Below are 19,212 nucleotides of genomic sequence, written 5' to 3'. Positions count from 1 at the left end.
TATACATTCTTCACCATTTCCACTGCTCATACCTGCTAGAGCACAATCTGCCTGGACATTTAAGGCTATGAAAACCTGAAACGGGAACAGCTGCCTACCAACTTCTAGCATCTAATCAGACTACGATCTTCTTCTCTGGCGATCACTCGTAGCTGAGTAAGATTGTCTTCCATAAACCACAGCTGTCAACTTACAGATTTGAAAATAAGGGACCAGCAGCCTCGAAAAAAAGGGATCAGCAGCCAAAATAAGGGATCAACAATTACTTTTATAAAATACATATTTTGCTGCGTGCAAATGGCTTTAGATACCTATTAGGTCCATAAATTACCATATAGCATATATTCAACACAAAAAACCAGCAACAATTTGTTGTTGACAAAGCAAGCTGGACATAGAAAGGGCCCCATTACCTTCAGTAGCTTATTTAAGAGACATCATCAATAAGGGACAGCAGCGGGACATGGCGCTGGAATAAGGGACTGTCCCGCCAAATAAGGGACGCTTGACAGCTATGCCATAAACATGGTTTTAACAGTGAGTCCATAAGTGACTGTGGAGGCCAATTCTGGATCCACACGTCCTTCCACAGTGGGAACATAGGTTTCCGGGTGGGAGTTGATTCTGGTGAGGGTTTGCCAAGCGTGCCTTCCTCTTAGCATGCTTCTCCCTTTTGTCCTGAGTTCGAGTGTCTTCAAAGTCCATGACACCTTTGGTAAGGCTGTTCTCCATTTGGAGCACTCGCAGGCCAGTGTTTTCCAATTTTCTGTGCTTATGCTGCATTTGTGGTTAACAGATTGAGGTTGAATCCTGACAAGACAGAAGTACTGTTTTGGGGGGACAGGGGGCGGTCAGGTGAGGAGGACTCCCTGGTCCTCGGGTAACTGTGTGCCCCTGAGGGACCAGGTGTGCAGCCTGGGAGTCATTTTGGACTCACAGCTGTCCATGGAGGCACAGTTCAATTCTGTGTCCAGGGCAGCTGTTTATCAGCTCCATCTGGTACACAGGCTGAGACCCTACCAGCCCACAGAGTGTCTTGCCAGAGTGGTGCATGCTCTAGTTATCTCCCGCTTGGACTACTGCAATGTGCTCTACGTGGGGCTACCTTTGAAGGTGACCCAGAAACTGCAACTAATCCAGAATGTGGCAGCTAGACAGGTGACTGGGAGCGGCTGCCGAGACCGCATAACACTGGTCCTGAAAGACCCATATTGGCTCCCAGTACGTTTCCAAGCACAATTCAAAGTGTTGGTGCTGATCTTTCAAGCCCTAAACGGCCTCGGCCCAGTATACCTGAAGGAGCGTCTCCTCCCCCATTGTTCAGCCCTGACACAGGGTATAAATAATTTATTATTATTATTATTATTATTATTATTATTATTATTATTATGCTCAGCTCCTGTGTTTGGGCTTCCCCTTGGGGCACCTGAGGCTGTGAAAACAGGGCATTGGACTAGTTGGGACCTGGGCTCTCCTATTGCTCCTACCATGTCTTACCATTGGTCCACCTTGTCCACTATTGTTCGACTCAGACTGGCTGTGACCAGCTCTCTGATCTGTGCTCAACTGGTGATGCCAACGATCAAACCTGGGACCCTGCCATAGCTCGACTTCTGAGCTCAGCTGTTTTCCCAAATAGTAAAAGCATGGGTATTCCTTAATCAATCAAAGTGTGCCTACAGACAGAGCGAAGACTTTGAATCCACAGGGCCATCTTAAGCATATATGGCGCCGTGGTTCAAAGACCCCACCGGTGTGCCCACCCCCCGTTTCCCAGAGTTGTCAACCTTTTCCCAAGCCTCTGCGGGGATCACTCTCCTCCCGCGGAGGCTTGGGAAGGAAGCTGCACGCCTGCCAGCCATATAGTTGGCAAGGCACAGCTTCCATCCTAAGTCTCTGCAGGGATCGCTCTTCTCCTGCGGAGGCTTGGGAGGCAAGCTGCACGCCCGCCAGCCATATGGTTGACAGGGCACAGCTGGCGGGCATGCAGGAGGGAAAGGGGAGGCCTCCTGTGAAGCCACGCAGCTCCCCCACTCGCTGGGGCGCCCCTGAGAGGCCATGCCCTGGCACATCTCGCCAGTAAACCCAATGGGAAAGACGGCTCTGGGTATGTTACTAGACAATAGCATGTGTTTCAGATTCATTAATCTGGACCGATAGAGTATAACCGAATGTCAGCTGGGAAAACTGGATTGTGCGACGTGTGTACATGCTGGCTCATCAACTCTGATATATCTGATTCCCAAATATATAACATTTCTAGTGCCAAGTCGGACACGACTAAACAACTGAAAAACAACAACGGTGTCATAGAGGCAAGGCACGTAGTTGAGGTCCAATCACTGGCTGAAATTGCAAGGCAACGGATCAGTTTCTGCCGCCCAGTGTTTGAAAGAGAGGGAAGCTGGGCTCCTGGAGTGGATTGCATGAGTTCCGCTGTATATAGTAGTAGGTCAATGGGGTCAGGCAACTGAGAACTTGGTTTGTGCAGTAAGCACAAACTGCCACTACCTGCTAAACAGGACATAACTCATGCCAACAGTTTTCCAGCAGTTGCTCAGAGCCGTTGCTGTGAAAAGGCCGCAAAGGTGGAGCAAAGTTCACTTGACTGAGGCCAGAGCACCTTGAGAGTGTTCAGGATGAAGCATGAATCAAAATGCTGCCATTTCCCCCACATTCAACGTAACCCATCAGCTCAGTCTGCTGCTTAGGAATGAGAAGGGTTAGGTGCAATTACTCCTCTTCTCAGAGGTTCTAGCTCTTAATGGCTGCCTGATGGGTGGAAGCTCAACAGGTGTAGCTTCTGCTATTTTTTTGACTGGATGGGGAAATCGGTGTCATTTTGCCTGGCATGATAACTGTTTAGAGACACAGAACCCCTCTTGGAAACTAAGAGGGCAACTCTTGGCCCTGATGCCTGATTTGACGAAGCAAAATCCTCTCCGTTTGGTGGCTTTTCCTCTCCAATGTTTTCCACTGGCCTGCTGCCACGATGGCCTTAGATTGTCAGGACAGTGAAGAAAGCAGGAGGTCTATGGAGGCTGCCAGTTGTTTAATTTCCTGCTATTAATGGAGCGTAATCTAAACACCCATGGCAAATATTTACCTCCGAGGTCCCTCTGCTGAATGTCCTGATGGATGATGGACAGCCCTCCACTCCTCTTCCAATCTCAATGGTTGGACTTATTCAAGAACCCGGGAAGAGTTTGGGGCGAAGCCTTCCTCCCATCATTCAATTTTAAGACTGCCAACTTTGATTGTCAACTGAATTGGGCATGGGAAACTGGTCATGACAGCAGGGACAAACCAGCTTCCTTTGTTCATTTTTTTTTTTTTTAAAGCATGATCTTTTAAAGCAGTGCTCCACTGGGCTAGCCGTTGACATTTTAGATTTTCCACTATGCTCTATTTTGATGGGCATTTGGCGGGAAGGAGGTGAGGGATGGAGGCAGCCAGCAGGCTCCCTCTTTTTTGTGGCAAAGTCCACCCCCACAATGGTCTTTGGACAGGTGCGGTCTGGAAAATCTTAGATGGCAGTGGATGACCCAAAGGAGAACTTAAAATTTACTTTGAATAGTGTCTGCAAAAGCATGTACCAGTTCAAGTTGTATTGCCCTTCTTGTTCTATCCCCCAGTTTCCCTCCTTTGTTCTCAGTGATGTCCTCATGAAGCCAAATCTAATTGTCTATGTCATGCAGTGATATCATCCCTTCACCGCTGCGTGATCGCTGATTGGCTGGGTTTATGCCTTTGAATTTGGTTGAGGTGCTCATCTCGCTTTCAGGCCAAGAGAGCTTTCTAGGTCATGTGGCCAGCAGGACTAAACCGCTTCTGGTGCAATGGAACACCATGATGGAAACCAGAGTGCACGGAAATGCCGTTTACCTTCCTGCCACAGAGGTACCTATTTATCTACTTGCACTGGCGTGCTTTTGAAAAGCTAGGTTGGCAGGAGCTGGGACAGAGCAATGGGAGCTCATCCCCTCATGGGGATTGAAACCACTGGCCTTCTAATTGGCAAGCTCTAGAGGCTCAGTGGTTTAGACCACAGCACAACCACCTTTACCTTCCCTAACTACCCCCAACTGATTCCCTACAAGTTGACACAAGCCCTGCAGGGATGGAAATCAGATAAGAAGGGAAACTGCAACAAAAAATCAGCAGGCAGAGAAGGGGTTAAGAATTCTCCCTCCCCTCCCTCCCTCCCTCCCTCCCTCCCTCCCTCCCTCCCTCCCTCATTTCTTTGTGGAAACATCCTGGTTTTACTTTTTATCCCCAAAATAGTTCACTGGGGTCTTTCTTACATCCGAGTGCCTGAAAAACACAGTGTGCCCACAGCTATCTTGGATGACTTTTTCCAGAAATAATAATATTCCTGAGAAATAAGCCTCATAGTTAATCGTGCTTATAAATCTCTTGTTTATTGCTCTCTTGACTTTTTGCATTCAGTTGGGATACACATTAAAAATAATAATAATACCACCACCAATTTCTCAAAATTGTTCATCTCCTTTATTATTATCCTTCAAAGTTCTAAGTCATTGGTTGCTTCCAGACAGCATCCATTCTGATTTATTTGTGCAAAGTTTGTCGGGCGGTGAGACCATAGTGACTGTTTATTGAGCATCCATTCTGATTTTTTTGTGAGTCGATTGTACAAACGTTGCATAAAACAATTGTTATCTCACACTCTCCACTGCATTTCCCCATCAATCTCCTTATTGCAGAAAATTAACGATTTTGGAGAGAAAAGTGGATTTGCTGCATAAGAATGCCAAATCAACTGAAATTTGCCGGTCCATGGCTGACTTCCACTTGAACATAGCAATAGTCTGGAAGCACCCATTGTTAACATTTCCTTCGGTCGTAGCTGAAACTGTCTATAGGAGTGGCATCTGAACAAAAAAGCAAAACACCCTTCTATGTTTCAAGTTCTCTCCAGGTGATTGTGGAGAAGTGGACAGACCTGCCAAAATATGTAGCTGCGACTGTGATTCCCAGGTTGAGGGAGCTGGTGCTGCAAAGTCGGGATGCAGACTCCGTCCTGGGGTGTAAACCCAGGAACTGGCAATGAAGTGGAGACCTCACCATATCATTCCCACAAGAGAAAGCCAGCCTGCCATTCTTGGTGCCACTGGAGAACCCAAGGAGTGTTGCTTCATATTTGATGAAGGTCCACGTGGTGTTCTAAATTACTCTTAGGAAAGAGAATAGTGTCGCATAGTCTGGCGTTTACAACAGTGTACATGGGGGCGCACCAGCCTTTAAGAGCTCGCTGTACTATTTGGTGAGGGCAGGGCCAGTGGGGTCCCTACAGCATTTGAGAAGGCCATAATGGCATTCGAGCCCGAGCCCTTGTTTACGCTGATGATGTCTCCACTGGTCTGCTCAGGCTCAGACTTCCTGAAGATGTTCTTCATGGTTGACTGGAAGTTGTTGGTGACAAAGCAGTAGACGATGGGGTCCATGCAGCTGTTGAGGCTGCTCAAGGTGACGGTCACATGGTAGACGATCAAGCTGATGTCATTGGGCATAGCCGGGTTGATGGAGATGGCCAGCTGGCGCACGTGGAAAGGAGTGAAGCAGATCATGAAGATGATGAGGACCGTGATGAGGAGCTGCACTGCCCTCATGCGCCGCTCGCGACTCTGGTGCATGAGCGTCGGCTTGGAGAGGGCGCACATGATCCTGGTGGTGAAGAAGGTGATGATGACAAGAGGGAACAGGTACTCGCAGACCATGAGGGGCAGGATCTGGGCGATGCAGCAGTCTGAGAACTGCATGGCCATGGTGAGGATGGAGAAGGTGACCACGGTGGCAAAGACCCAGATGAAAATGCAGATGCCTTTGGCGTAGTTGGGGTTCCTCCACCGGCGGGAGGCTTCCACCTGGACAATGGCCAGGTACCGGTCGATGCAGATGCAGGTGAGGAAGAGGATGCTGCAATACATGTTGACAAAGTAGGTGAAGATGTGGACGAGGGCACACCTCTGGCAGTTCCTGGCGCTATAGTGCATGATGATCCGGATGGGCAACGAGAAGCCCACCAGCAAGTCGGTGATGATCAGGTTGATGGTGTAGATGACCGAGGTGGTTTTCGTCTTGGTGCGGAAGCAAAAGACGTAAAGAGCCAGAGAGTTCAACACCACGCCCACCAGGAAAATGATGGCATTGATCACCACCAGCACTATCCACAGGGTATAAAACGTGTCCGACAGTTCTCCATCGAGGTGGACAAATTTGTTGAACAGGCTGTAAGTGGTGTAATTGGACGAGACTGTGGAGTCATTGGAAGATGCCATGGTCGAGTGTTTTACAGGCACCTGCAAGACAATAAGCAAAGAGTCAGTCTCAGTTTCACATTTGCACAGAACTGTAATGTCAGATGCGGGTGGTGGTTGCTCGTGAGTAACCAGGCAGGACTCGGACCTGTCTTTTACAGGTTTTATTTGTGCAAACGATTTACAGTGCAGATCCACAAAGTTCATGTCCGTCTTAGTCACTTGCAGAATCCGGGAGTGGCCCCTTTTGGTTTCTCCCCCAACATAAGAACATCGGCACCCCAAGCCTCCTCCTCCCCCTCGTTACGTTTCACCCCTCTGCGCAAGCTGGGCGACGGAAGGGGCGTGCATCCCTCCTGGCCAGCCTGGCTAGGTGAGGCTCTGGGGCTCTCAGCAGCATCCTCAAGCCCTCTCCTCGCTTGGCTGCCCCCTTCCCTCTGTGATAGCCTGGGATTTGGACTCGGAGGCTGAACCTGAGGGATCCCAGCCTGAACAGGATTCCCCGCCTCCAGAACCAGCTGAGCCTGGGCTGGGGCCTGAGCCTGAAGGGTCCTCACCTGTGCTGATTCTCAGGTGCAGGCATCAGCTGAGTCTGTTCTGGCTCCTGAGGTGATGGAGGACCCATTGCCTGCAGGTGCTCCACTCTCAGCCCCGTCAGAGGAAGCTGAGGTTGCCTCTGGGTCCGGTAACCCTCCAGCCTCTCCTGAGCTGCAGAGGCTCGGGGCAGAGAGGCGGAAGGAACTAAGTTCCCACAGAAGGAGTGCTCACCTCCAGGCCAGGAGAGGTGAGTCACCAGAGGATCGGGGCTGCCCTATGCATCGGGGCAGATAAAAGCCAGCCAGCCCCAGTCCCAAGTTGCGGGAGCAACATTGCTGGTTGCTAGTTCCTGCCTAACCCTGTCCTGCTTTCCTGCCGGAGCTCCTGACCCGTCCTGGCTCCCTGCTTGCATGCCTGTTCCTGACTTCACCCGACTCCCTGCCCTGCACCCAGCTTCAGCTACTACGGACTGCCTCCACGTTGCACCTTTGACCACAGACCGGACTTGGACCTCGCCTCTCGGGTAACCCACGGGACCAGACACCCTCTCTTCTCCACTGGAGGTGTGGCTTTTATCATAGCTGGAAGAGGAACTGCTCCTCAGGAGTTTTGGAGGCTCTCCGTATCCCAACAGCCCCCCCGCCTTCCTCCCCTGTTCCGATGGCAGTCCCCTGACATGCAATGACAGTAATACATGTTGAATCCCATTATTCTTTTTCGAATTTGGAGATGCAAGGACTCAAAACCTGGCCTGGCCCTGCCCTTATTTCCAGATATGTCTGGATGCTCAGTGGTGAGGGAAACGGCAATTTGCACATGCCCAGAGAAACTGTTGTTGCTGTTGCCATATTGTTCTTACATGAAACAGGTTGCAGGGCTTTTGTAGGGAAGCTAGGCTCAAAACCAAGTCTTGACTGTGCAAGGACTCTGGGCCATACTCCACACAGGCAATTGATCTGAACATGTTTTGTGACCCAGCATAGGTCTTGGTGCAAAACCCCTCCGTGTGCAAAACCCCTCCGTGTGCAAAACCCCTCCGTGTGCAAATCTTTCTACCTCAATAACAGTGCATGATTTTCATATAAGGAACTGCAAATGAGGAGGGTCAGTTGGGGACAGTGAGAAATGTCCCTATTTACCTTTCCTGGCCACAATGATCCATGCAACAGTCACCTCCAGGCTTGACTACTGTAACTCGCTCTATGCGGGGCTGCCTTGAAGCTGTCCCAGAAACTCCAGTGGGTGCAGAATGCTGCAGCGAGGCTCCTCACAGGGTCTCTGCCATGGGAGCATATTCATCCAGTGCTCTACCAGCTGCACTGGCTCCTGGTGGAGTATAGGGTCAGGTTTAAGGTGCTGGTTTTGACCTTTAAAGCCCTTCACGGCCTAGGACCCTCGTACCTACAGGACCGCCTCTCCTGGTATGCCCCACAGAGGACCCTAAGGTCCATGAATAATAATAGCTTAAAGGTCCTGGGCCCTAAGGAAGCCAGACTATTCTTCACCAGGGCCATGGCTTTTTCAGTGATGGCTCCAACCTGGTGGAATGCTCTGTCACACAAGACTAGGGCCCTGCAGGACTTGATCTCCTTCTGCAGGGCCTGTAAGACAGAGCTATTCCGCCTGACCTTCAATATGAATTAGCCTGATCCTCTATTCCCTTCCCCCTTTCCTCTTCTATGAAGAAACCCTCTCTGGGACCCCATATTTAAATTCTTCCCTGGTCTGCTTGCTGGCCCTAGTAGGACCAACTTGGCCAGTTAGCCCTCGTGATCACTTGATGTCTACTGACTGGGTCCTTCCTTCCTTCCTTCCTTCCTTCCTTCCTTCCTTCCTTCCTTCCTTCCTTCCTTCCTTCCTTTCCCAAAATGACCCTTGAATTTAAGAATTTTATTGCTATTGACGCTGCATTTTATGTTGTATTTTATGCTGTTTTCAAGTCGCATTTTAATCAAAGTTTTATATTTGCTGTTAGCTGCCCTGAGCCTGGTTTTTAAACCTGGAAGGGCGGGGTATAAATAAAAAATTGTTTGTTTGTTATTTTGATCTGTGTTGTGTTGGAGGGTACATGCCTAACCCAGAGACTGTGAAGTTGCGGCGCTCATCTCGCTTTATTGACCAAGGGAGCCGGCGTACAGCTTCTGGGTCATGTAGCCAGCATGACTAAGCCGCTTCTGGCGAACCAGAGCCGCACACATAAATGCCGTTTACCTTCCCGCCGGAGTGGTACCTATTTATCTACTTGCACTTTGATGTGCTTTTGAACTGCTAGGTTGGCAGGAGCAGGGATCGAGCAACGGGAGCTCACCCCGTTGCGGGGATTCGAACCACCGACCTTCTGATCGGCAAGTCCTAGGCTCTGTGGTTTAATCCACAGTGCCAGCCGCGACCTTAAGGACCTGAAATCTCCAGCTGCCTATTGGACAACACTGGACTAGATGGATTGATTGTAAGACCACTCTGAGAATGGCATAGGGCACAGCGGTTTTCTAACAACTCCCAGCTCCTCTAGCAAACTGCAGCTCCCAGAATTCTTTGGGAGAAGCCATGGCTGTTTAAAGAGGTATTGGAGCGAATTCAATGTATGGTGGGAACACGGCCTCAAGTATAAGGCATCCTCCTACATTCCTGAGAAAGAAGGCGAGATACAAAGATGCATTTTCCTGGCGTGAAAACTCAAAAAAGCGCAATTTAAACAAACGGTCTGCATTAACATTTCTGGCTTCCTGCATCTCCCAGACTTGAATCAAAGTTATTATTATTATTGCCTCTTTCTTGCTCCTCCTGCTGGGCAAATTCCCTCCCCCCCAACCCTGTTTAATTCTCCAAAACCTCTGTGTTTAAACTTTCTCCCAGTGATTTATCATTTTATTTATAAATGAAGGGTTAAAACTTTCTTTCTTTCTTTCAAAGGGTTCACTTTGTCTCTTGGCAAGTTCTTGCTCTGCTCCAGCTCAGATTGGCCAAATATGGTATTTTACTTTTGTGGAAAGTGAGAAAGGCTGGCTGTGCCTTCAGAGAGGGCTCCTCCAGTGCCCTGATGAAGGCCGAGAGGCAGGAAGAAGAGGCTGCTGTGAAGAGCAGAAGAGAGAGTCTCTGCATGAAACTGGGAGAAAGGACTCAGAGCCAGGCAGGGCAGCAAGGGGAGTTGCAACCACCCTGAAGGCAGGGGCTGCTTTTGGTAACGTGGCACCCCCCGCAAGGACAAAAATTGGTGCCCCCCCAAAAATATTTCTTATTTTCACCATAATTCCTTTTGGTACAGTTGCTTTTTTATTGATCTTCTCAGTAGGTTTTTTTAAAAAAATATTACTATTATTTTGCACCTTTTTGGCTGAGCACCATGTGCACCAACAGGACACTTTGGAACTCCTTGCTTATTAAAATCAGGAAGATGCCTTCATTGTCTCCTCTTTTGCGCTGGCGCTGTGAGTTAAACCACAGAGCCTAGGACTTGCTGATCAGAAGGTCGGCGGTTCGAATCCCCGCGATGGGGTGAGCTCCCGTTGCTCGGTCCCAGCTCCTGCCAACCTAGCAGTTCGAAATCACGTAAATGTGCAAGTAGATAAATAGGTACCGCTCTGGCAGGAAGGTAAATGGCGTTTCTGTGCGCTGCTCTGGTTTGCCAGAAGTGGCTTAGTTAGTCATGCTGGCCACATGACCCGGAAGCTGTACGTTGGCTCCCTCGGCCAATAAAGCGAGATGGGCGCCGCAACCTCAGAGTCGGCCATGACTGGACCTAATGGTCAGGGATCCCCTTTACCTTTAAAATGTTTTTGTTTAGACAAGCCTACCTAGATGTTTAGAAAGGTGGTGTGAGTTTTCATCTGTTTTTTGTCTATTGTTAGTTTAACTTTTTGAAAGCCTTGTGTTGCGTTATTCTTGCTAAATTTTCTTATTGATAATAGCATTGTTTTATCTTTTTAATAAACCGCTTTCCAGGTTGTTGTCCCCCCCCCCTTTTTTAAAGTCAAGTGGTGTCACATTTTATGAAATCAACCAACAACAGACGTCTAGTGTCCAGTACAACTTATTACCAAACTGAAAACTATGGAGAGACCTGGTCTGAATAGAGATATTGGATTCTTGTCTCATAACATATGCTAAAGCTATTTTTGATACCTGCATGCTATCCCTTCCTTTTTCCTGTAGGACTAATTGCAGTCATTATCAGCCGTCAACAGGTTTAGCATACCCATTGAGCCAATCACCCATCTCCTACTACCCTTCTGAGAAATACCCCACCCTCCCACTATATATAAGGGTCTGGTGACTTCTGTTTCAGTGTATCTGAAGAACTGTGCATGCACATAAAAGCCCAACAAACTTAGTTGGTCTTTAAGGTGCTACTAGACTATTTTTTAATATTTTTAATCAGTTGAAGGGAAGTGATAGTGCCACTCTATTCTGCTTTAGTCAGACCACACCTGGAATACTGTGTCCAATTCTGGACACCGCAATCTAAGAAGGATGTTGACAAGCTGGAAGGTGTGCAGAGGAGGGCAACCAAGATGATCAAGGGTCTGGAAACCAAGCCTTATGAGGAACAGTTGAAGGAGCTGAGTATGTTTAGCCTGGAAAAGAGGAGACTGAGAGGAGATATGATGGCCATCTTCAAATATCTCAAGGGCCATTACATGTAAGATGGAGCAAGCTTGTTTTCTCCTGCTCTGAAGGGTAGGACCTGAGAACCAATGGCTTCAAGTGACAAGAGATAATAATAATAATAATAATAATAATAATAATAATAATAATAATAATAATAATTTATTATTTATACCCAGCCCATCTGGCTGGGTTTCCCCAGCCACTCTGGGCGGCTTCCAACTGAATATTTAAAACAATACAGCATTAGACATTAAAAACTTCCCTAAAGAGGGTTGCCTTCAGTTGTCTTTTAAAAGTAAAATAGTTGTTTATTGCCTTGACATCTGCGGGGAGGGCGTTCCACAGGGCAGGCGCCACTACCAAGAAGGCCCTCTGCCTGGTTCCCTGTAACCTCACTTCTCGCAATGAGGGAACCGCCAGAAGGCCCTTGGCGCTGGACCTCAGCGTCCGGGCAGAACGATGGGGGTGGAGACGCTCCTTCAGGTATACAAGACCGAGGACAAGAGAGGAGCTTTTGACTAGATATGGAAGAGATTTCTGGCAGTAAAAACTGTTTGACAGTGGAGCAGACTCCCTTGGAAGGTTATGGACTCTCCTTCCTTGGAGGTTTTCAAGCAGAGGTTGGATATCCATCTGACATGGATGCTTTAGTCGAGATTCCTGCATTGCAAGGGGTTCGACTAGATGATCCTGGGGGCATAGCTGTCAACTTTCCCCATTTTTAAGGGAAATTCCCTTATTCCGAATAGGATTCCTCGCAAGAAAAGGGAAAAGTTGACAGCTATGCCTGGGGGTCCCTTCCAACTCTACAATTGTATGATTCAACCCATCAATCAAAATATCACAGAACTTGCTCCAGAACTTTCCCCGCGGAAACCCGCTCTTTAAAGCTCAATTGGAGCAAACACAAATCTGTGGGGAAACCGGAATGGAAATTTGATCCAATTCAGCTTCAGAGAGTGGCTTTTTGTGGGAAAAGCTCTGATCCAAACAACCCACAAACTCAGACATGGAACATTAAAGTGGGGAGCTCTCCCTGGAAAGAGCAGGGAGTGTGGCTAAGTCCTTCTTGTTGGGTGGCGCATTTGGGGTGGTTGTTGTTGTTTTTATCTCCCAAGCTTTGTCTTCTCAGGGTATTTTCCCTGCTGAAGTCACAGCGGCTAAAAATATTCCCTTGATTTGAAGAGCTCTCTTAAAAGAGACACTGCGTCGGGGCTGAGTGGAATTGGTTCCTCACTCATCTCTATATTTATCGGCGCACACACTTAAAGCCTCGTAAAAAAACATTTTATTGGGGAGGCTGGGACAATTATATTGTGTATACACATCCCCTCAGCTCCCACACACAAGCCCATCACAAGCTTTGGGAGGAAAAGTCAGATAGCAGCTCAGGGCCAAAACAAGACAGCCTCTAAATGTGTCACATTGAGCTACAAATCTTGATTTTTCTTCCCAAAGTAGAGGTATACATGGGTTGGGCTGGGGGAGCAGGAAAGGATCTTAATAGGGATCACACTACACAGAGCAGGAGGAGACACATATCTCTTCCCAGCACAGTACAATTGATTTCAGTCCCCAAACCAGGCCAGGCACCAATGATGGTCACCAACTTGGATGACTTCCAAAGAGGATTGGACAAATTCATACAGGAGAAAGTTATCAATGGCTCCTTGCCAGGATGGATGTGTTGTGCCTCCACTGTTGGAGGCAGCAATTCTTCTGAATACCAGTTGCTGGAAACCACAGGAGTGGAGAGGTCCCTTGTGCATGAAACCTGCTTGCTGGTTTTCTGCAGGCATCTGGTTGGCCACTGGACTAGGTGGGCCATTGATCTAATCCAGCAGGTTCTTCTCATTTTCTATGACGAGAATGGGTCCAGATCATCCATTTTACACAAAAACACTTGGAACCTCACGGCCACCACCTACCAGAACACCTTGCCCCTCAAAAGGGAGGTTGACCATTGGCCAATAGTACCTCAGATCTCTTTCCTGCTACTGGCACCATATGTTGATGGATTCTTTTATTTTGCTGCATTCCCATCCCACCTTCCCTGAAAGAAGCTCAGGGCAACTTGCATGGCTCTCCTCCATTTTATCCTCCCAACAACCCTGCGAGGCGGTGATGGATCCCTTGGCCAAAAAAACAAGGACACCAGCCAGGAATACCAAAGCAAAACAGCAGCCAGTAGGCTTGGTCTTTATTGAAGACTGTCGCAACAGGACTCCCACCTGCCACCAGGTGGAACAAGATGGAAGCCCCAAACAAAAGAGAACCCCAACTTTTATTAGCTGCTAATCCCCATGTTACCCCCCCCCAAACTACATCACTAATACATCGTGGTTACATCATGAAAGGGGAGGTCTGGTGGCAGTAATCTGAGCATCCTGGACCCTGCCCCATGGTTCCCCTTGCCCTCCACCAAACACCCATCAAGTGTAACAAAAGAGATATTTACATTTCCCTGTTTCCCAGCCAAGTTAATCACACCCTTTCGTCTTCATCTGGGTTTGTTATTTCTGGAATGGCTACCTGTCTGGCACTCAGGTATCAGGATGCCAGGAATTATCACTCAGGCAGAGGGGCTGCTGAGTAGCTGAGCTCACATGTCTATATGAATTTCTGAAGTTTTCCCTGTGAGCCAGTACATAGATACATTTATCAGTGAATTCTTACATTTGGTATCGTGCAGCAAAGGCCCTTTGAATTGATAGGAAGAAACTGATGAAGTGTTTCGTAGGGACAAATCACAAAAGTCACAAAAGTGTTTGTGCTGATTTTGGTAGTGGGCTGCATGTGCATGATATCTGCTGGAGGGGCAAACCCTCCCCCCAACATATACATGAATTCCTGCAACACACCCAGTGCCCTTCATTGTTGAAAGATTCAGTACACACATAAAAGGAACTGGTTTCCCCCCTGCAGTGCAGCAACTATGGAACTTCCTTCCCCAAGAAGCAGTTGATGGCTTTAAAAAGAGGATTGGACAAATTCATGGAGGAGGGGAGGGCAATTGATGCCTACAGGCCGCGATGGCTCTGCTCTGCTTCTGGGTACCAGTTTCTGGAAACCACAGAAGAGGAGAATGCTCTTGTGCTTGAATCCAGCTTGATGGTTTCTCACAGGCATCTGGTCGGCCATGGTGAGAACAGGATGCTGGACCAGATGGGCCATTGGCCTCATCCAGCAGGCTCTCCTCATGTTCTTACGTAGCACAAGATGCTGAGACTCCATAAGAAAATCAGAGCCCTGCTGAATCAGACCAAAGACCCAGCCAGTTTAGTGTCCTGATTCCTACATTGGCCAACTTCGCACCAAACACGAAACCCATCTAAGCCGATGAGAAGAAGAAGAGGAGGAGGAGGAGGAGGAGGTTGAGGAGTTTGGATTTGATATCCCGCTTTATCACTACCCGAAGGAGTCTCAAAGCGGCTAACAATCTCCTTACCCTTCCTCCCCCACAACAAACACTCTGTGAGGTGAGTGGGGCTGAGAGACTTCAGAGAAGTGTGACTAGCCCAAGGTCACCCAGCATGTGGAGGAGCGGAGACGCGAACCCGGTTCCCCAGATTATGAGTCTATCGCTCTTAACCACTCTTAACAACTACACCACACTGGTTCTCGGTGCTGCATCCTTTCGTACCAAATTCTGTAGTTTAACTATGCCAGGGGTCAGCATTTTTTTTCAGCAGGGGGCCGGTCCATTGTCCCTCAGACCTTGTGGTGGGGGGGCTGGACTATATTTTGAGGGGGGGGGGAAATGAACGAATTCCTATGCCCCACAAAGAACCCAAAGATGCATTTTAAATAAAAGGACACATTCTACTCATGTAAAAACACGCTGATTCCCGGACCATCCGCAGGCCGGATTTAGAAGGCGATTGGGCCACATCTGGCCCCTGGGCGTTAGTTTGCCTATCCATGAACTATAAAGAGGTGGCTCCTTTTCCCCTCTCCTGCATCTTCCTCCTGCCTCAGAATAAATACAGCACCGTCTTTCAATCACGAACAGGGCATCCCCATCAACAGGGCATGAAGGCCATCTCTCCCAGAAATTTGGGTGCAGGGAATCCCGGCCTCTTGACCAAGAGGTTCCATCTCCCAGTTAAGAGCCGCTGATCCTCCTCTGTCTTCCCTTTGGAAGACGATGCGATGCTTAAATAATTTCCGCGCTCCCAGTTCTGTAGCTCGGCATTCAACGGGGAGCATGGCTTGCTGCCATATGGACAAGTTACCCGAATCCAGCTTTGAGTGGGGGAGGGGGTAGCCCCCACCCTCACACCATACTACATCTGGTCACCTTGAGTGCAATGAAAGGTGTTTATTCTAAGGACACAGTGGCAAATACACACACTGTAAACATCCTCTTGCCGCACTAATCCCCGGACAGATGTACTATTTATATAAAACTGTTAACTGCCTAATAAGGGTGAAATGACACTGGAGAAGATTTACAGACACCACACGGACTCTCTCCCTCTTGGCTGGGCTTTGAGTGGACACTTTGCAGTTGCTGCAAGGCTGCTGACTTAAAGATACAAGGCTGCTGTGTTAAAAAACAACAACAACACAAACATCAGCAGCCACAGGTTCCTCTGAGCTTGAGCAGTTTCTGATGTACCCACAGCTGATTGCCTGGGGGGCAAAGATGGAAAGATTTAGAGCAGGCTAGCAGAGGTATAGTTAAAGCTCTGGTTTTCCCAGTAGTGATGTTTGGAAGTGAAAGCTGGACCATAAAGAAGGCTGATTGCCAAAGAATTGATGCTTTTGAATTATGGTGCTGGAGGAGACTCTTGAGAGTCCCATGGACTGCAAGAAGATCAAACCTCTCCATTCTGAAGGAAATCAGCCCTGAGTGCTCACTGGAAGGACAGATCGTGAAGCTGAGGCTCCAAGACTTTGGCCACCTCATGATAAGATAAGACTCCCTGGAAAAGACCCTGATGTTGGGAAAGATGGAGGGCACAAGGAGAAGGGGACGACAGAGGACGAGGTGCTGGGACAGTGTTCTCGAAGCTACCAGCATGAGTTTGACCAAACTGCGGGAGGCAGTGGAAGTCAGGAGTGCCTGGCGTGCTCTGGTCCATGGGGTCACGAAGAGTCGGACACAACTAAACGACTAAACAACAACAACAACAAGCATTAATGGCGTGACCCTCCAAATCGAATGCCTGCAGCGGATCATGCCCTTGACAGTCTCTATGTTTGTCTAGTCCCAGGCAGGACCAATACCTGCCTCGCCCAACACCTGCACACCAGGTGCCCAGGAAAGGTCCCAACAAGGCATGTGTTAAAAACCTGTTGCCGGGCACTTGAGGGCAAAAAGACAACCCCAAAGGCCAAAGATGGAAGATCTCAAAAGCACCCAAGTACAGGTATTTGGAGGCGGGGGTAGGATTCCAGACTAGTCCTGCTTCTGTACCCCTCTTCCTCCTTTCTTACAGCAGCCACAGCAACAGAAGCCAAACTCACAGGAAATGCCATGGATCTAGACAGCTGTACTTTTCTGTATTACTAATATTATTATTCCATTATTATTATTATTATTATTCCATTGACATTCATAGCCTTAAAAGAACTTCAGGACGTAGGCATGGATTTCACCCACTAAATCATCACAACTGCCCTTCTAGTTGCTAAGTGTGAGAGTCAGTGTGGTGTGGTGGTTAAGAGTGATAGACTCGTAATCTGGTGAACTGGGTTCGCGTCTCTGCTCCTCCACATGCAGCTGCTGGGTGACCTTGGTCTAGTCATACTTCTCTGAAGTCTCTCAGCCTCACTCACCTCACAGAGTGTTTGTTGTGGGGGAGGAAGGGAAAGGAGAATGTTAGCCACTTTGAGACTCCTTCGGGTAGTGATAAAGTGGGATATCAAATCCAAACTCCTCAACCTCCTCCTCCTCCTCTTATCTTCTTCGTTGGACTGCCTGATGGTCCTCCAACGAGCTTCATGGCTGGGTGTGGTTGTGCACAGGTGAGGAGCCAACAGCAGGTGTTTGTGTACGATGGGGAGGGAACCTTGGAAGTTGACTTGGAAACTACAACTAATCCAGAATGCAGCAGCAAGACTGTTGACTGTGGGTGACTGACTCCCAGTACGTTTCTGAGCACAAGTGTTGGTGCTGACCTTTAAAACCCTGAACGGCCTCAGCCCAGTAGACCTGAAGGAGCGTCTCCACCCCCATCGTTCAGCCCAGACACCGAGGTCCAGCTCTGAGGGTCTTCTGGCGGTTCCCTCACTGCATGAGGTGAAGCAGGCAAAGGGCCTTCTCAGTGGTAGAGCCCTCCCATCAGGTGTCAAGAAGATAAAGAACTACAGTGGTACCTTGGGTTACATACGCTTCAGGTTACAGACTCCGCTAACCCAGAAATAGTACCTCGGGTTAAGAACTTTGCTTCAGGATGAGAACAGAAATCATGCTCCGGCAAGTCAGCAGCAATGGGAGGCCCCATTAGCTAAAGTGATGCTTCAGGTTAAGAACAGTTTCAGGTTAAGAACGGACCTCCAGAACGAATTAAGTTCTTAACCTGAGGTACCACTGTACACGTTTTAGAAGACATTTGAAGGTAGTATTAGGATTTTTTTTACGTTTGGTTTTTTTAATGTTTTTATATTCTGCTGGAAGCTGCCCAGAGTGGTTGGGGAAACACAGCCAAATGGGTGGGGTAATAATAATAATAATAATAATAATAATAATAATAATAATATGCATGTTCTCCACATGCAGGTGCAAGGCTGTTCTGGAAGCTGGTGTCCAATTTGCAACTCTAAACCATCTTCCTTGCATGACCCATCTGGTTGGGTCCCTGATTGGCTTGTGGATGGAGGATCTGCACAAAAACTTATTTCTGGTTTCTGGTTGGCTCCTCAGAGAAAGTATTGCTAAGGGATACTGAAGGGGAGCAGCTGGCATGGGGACCAGGGTTTAAAGGTAAAAAGGGCCTTGCCCACTGGATGTGTTGTTGTTGTTTAGTCGTTTAGTTGTGTCCGACTCTTCGTGACCCCATGGACCAGAGCACGCCAGGTACTCCTGTCTTCCACTGCCTCCCGCAGTTTGGTCAAACTCATGCTGGTAGCTTTGAGAACACTGTCCAACCATATCGTCCTCTGTCGTCCCCTTCTCCTTGTGCCCTCCATCTTTCCCAGCATCAGGGTCTTTTCCAGGGAGTCTTCTCTTCTCATGAGGTGACTAAAGTACTGGAGCAGAATTCAAAAGCATCTATTCTTCGGCGATCAGCCTTCTTTATGGTCCAGCTCTCACTTCCATACATCACTACTGGGAAAACCAGTATGATGATGCTTCTTGTCAAGGTGAGAGGTTTGTGGAGCCCCTGGGAGCTTCACATGGGATTCTAGAAGGGATTCAACACACATAGGCTACTGTGGATAAAGAATTGAAAGAACTGTCTCATAGAGTTGGAAGGGGTTCCTAAGGTCATCTAGGAATGTCACAGAAAGCATCCATGACAGATGGCCATCCAGTCTCTGCTTAAAAACACCCAAGAAGGAGAGTCCACAACCTGGCGAGGAAGGTTGTCTCATCCTGAGTCAAACCATCAGCCCCCACTAGTCTGCTGTGACTTGCAGAATCTCCCTTCAGCTAGAGATGGGGAAGAAATTTGGTTTACCTGATCTGCACATCCTGAAACACCTTTCTGCATGTGACTTTCACTAATATATTACATTTTTTGCATATTACTATTGCTAACACAATGCATTTTTCCCGCATATACCTCGTTATACATATTTTGGAGTTGGGGAGCTGCGTTGGAAATTTTGGAGAAAA

At 48.2% G+C, this 19,212-nt stretch overlaps 1 protein-coding gene across 2 annotated transcripts in view; it reads right to left on the bottom strand.

Moving 5' to 3' along the window:
- Positions 1-4,431: 4,431 nt before the first annotated feature.
- The window catches only part of GPR20 (G protein-coupled receptor 20), a 29,746-nt gene continuing 14,965 nt past the window's right edge, over positions 4,432-19,212 (bottom strand). For both annotated transcript variants that reach the window (XM_081874600.1, XM_081874601.1), the window contains one exon: positions 4,432-6,323. In XM_081874600.1, coding sequence (XP_081730726.1) covers positions 5,265-6,302 — 1,038 coding nt within the window. In that variant the 5' untranslated portion in view covers positions 6,303-6,323 and the 3' untranslated portion in view covers positions 4,432-5,264. The remainder of the gene's footprint in view (positions 6,324-19,212) is intronic.

The sequence above is a fragment of the Podarcis erhardii genome, assembly GCF_964252035.2.
Source record: "Podarcis erhardii genome assembly, chromosome: 8".
In the NCBI taxonomy this organism is placed as follows: Eukaryota; Metazoa; Chordata; class Lepidosauria; order Squamata; family Lacertidae; genus Podarcis; species Podarcis erhardii.
Note: the sequence above shows the minus strand (reverse complement) of the source record. Positions and strands in the feature narration are given on the sequence as shown.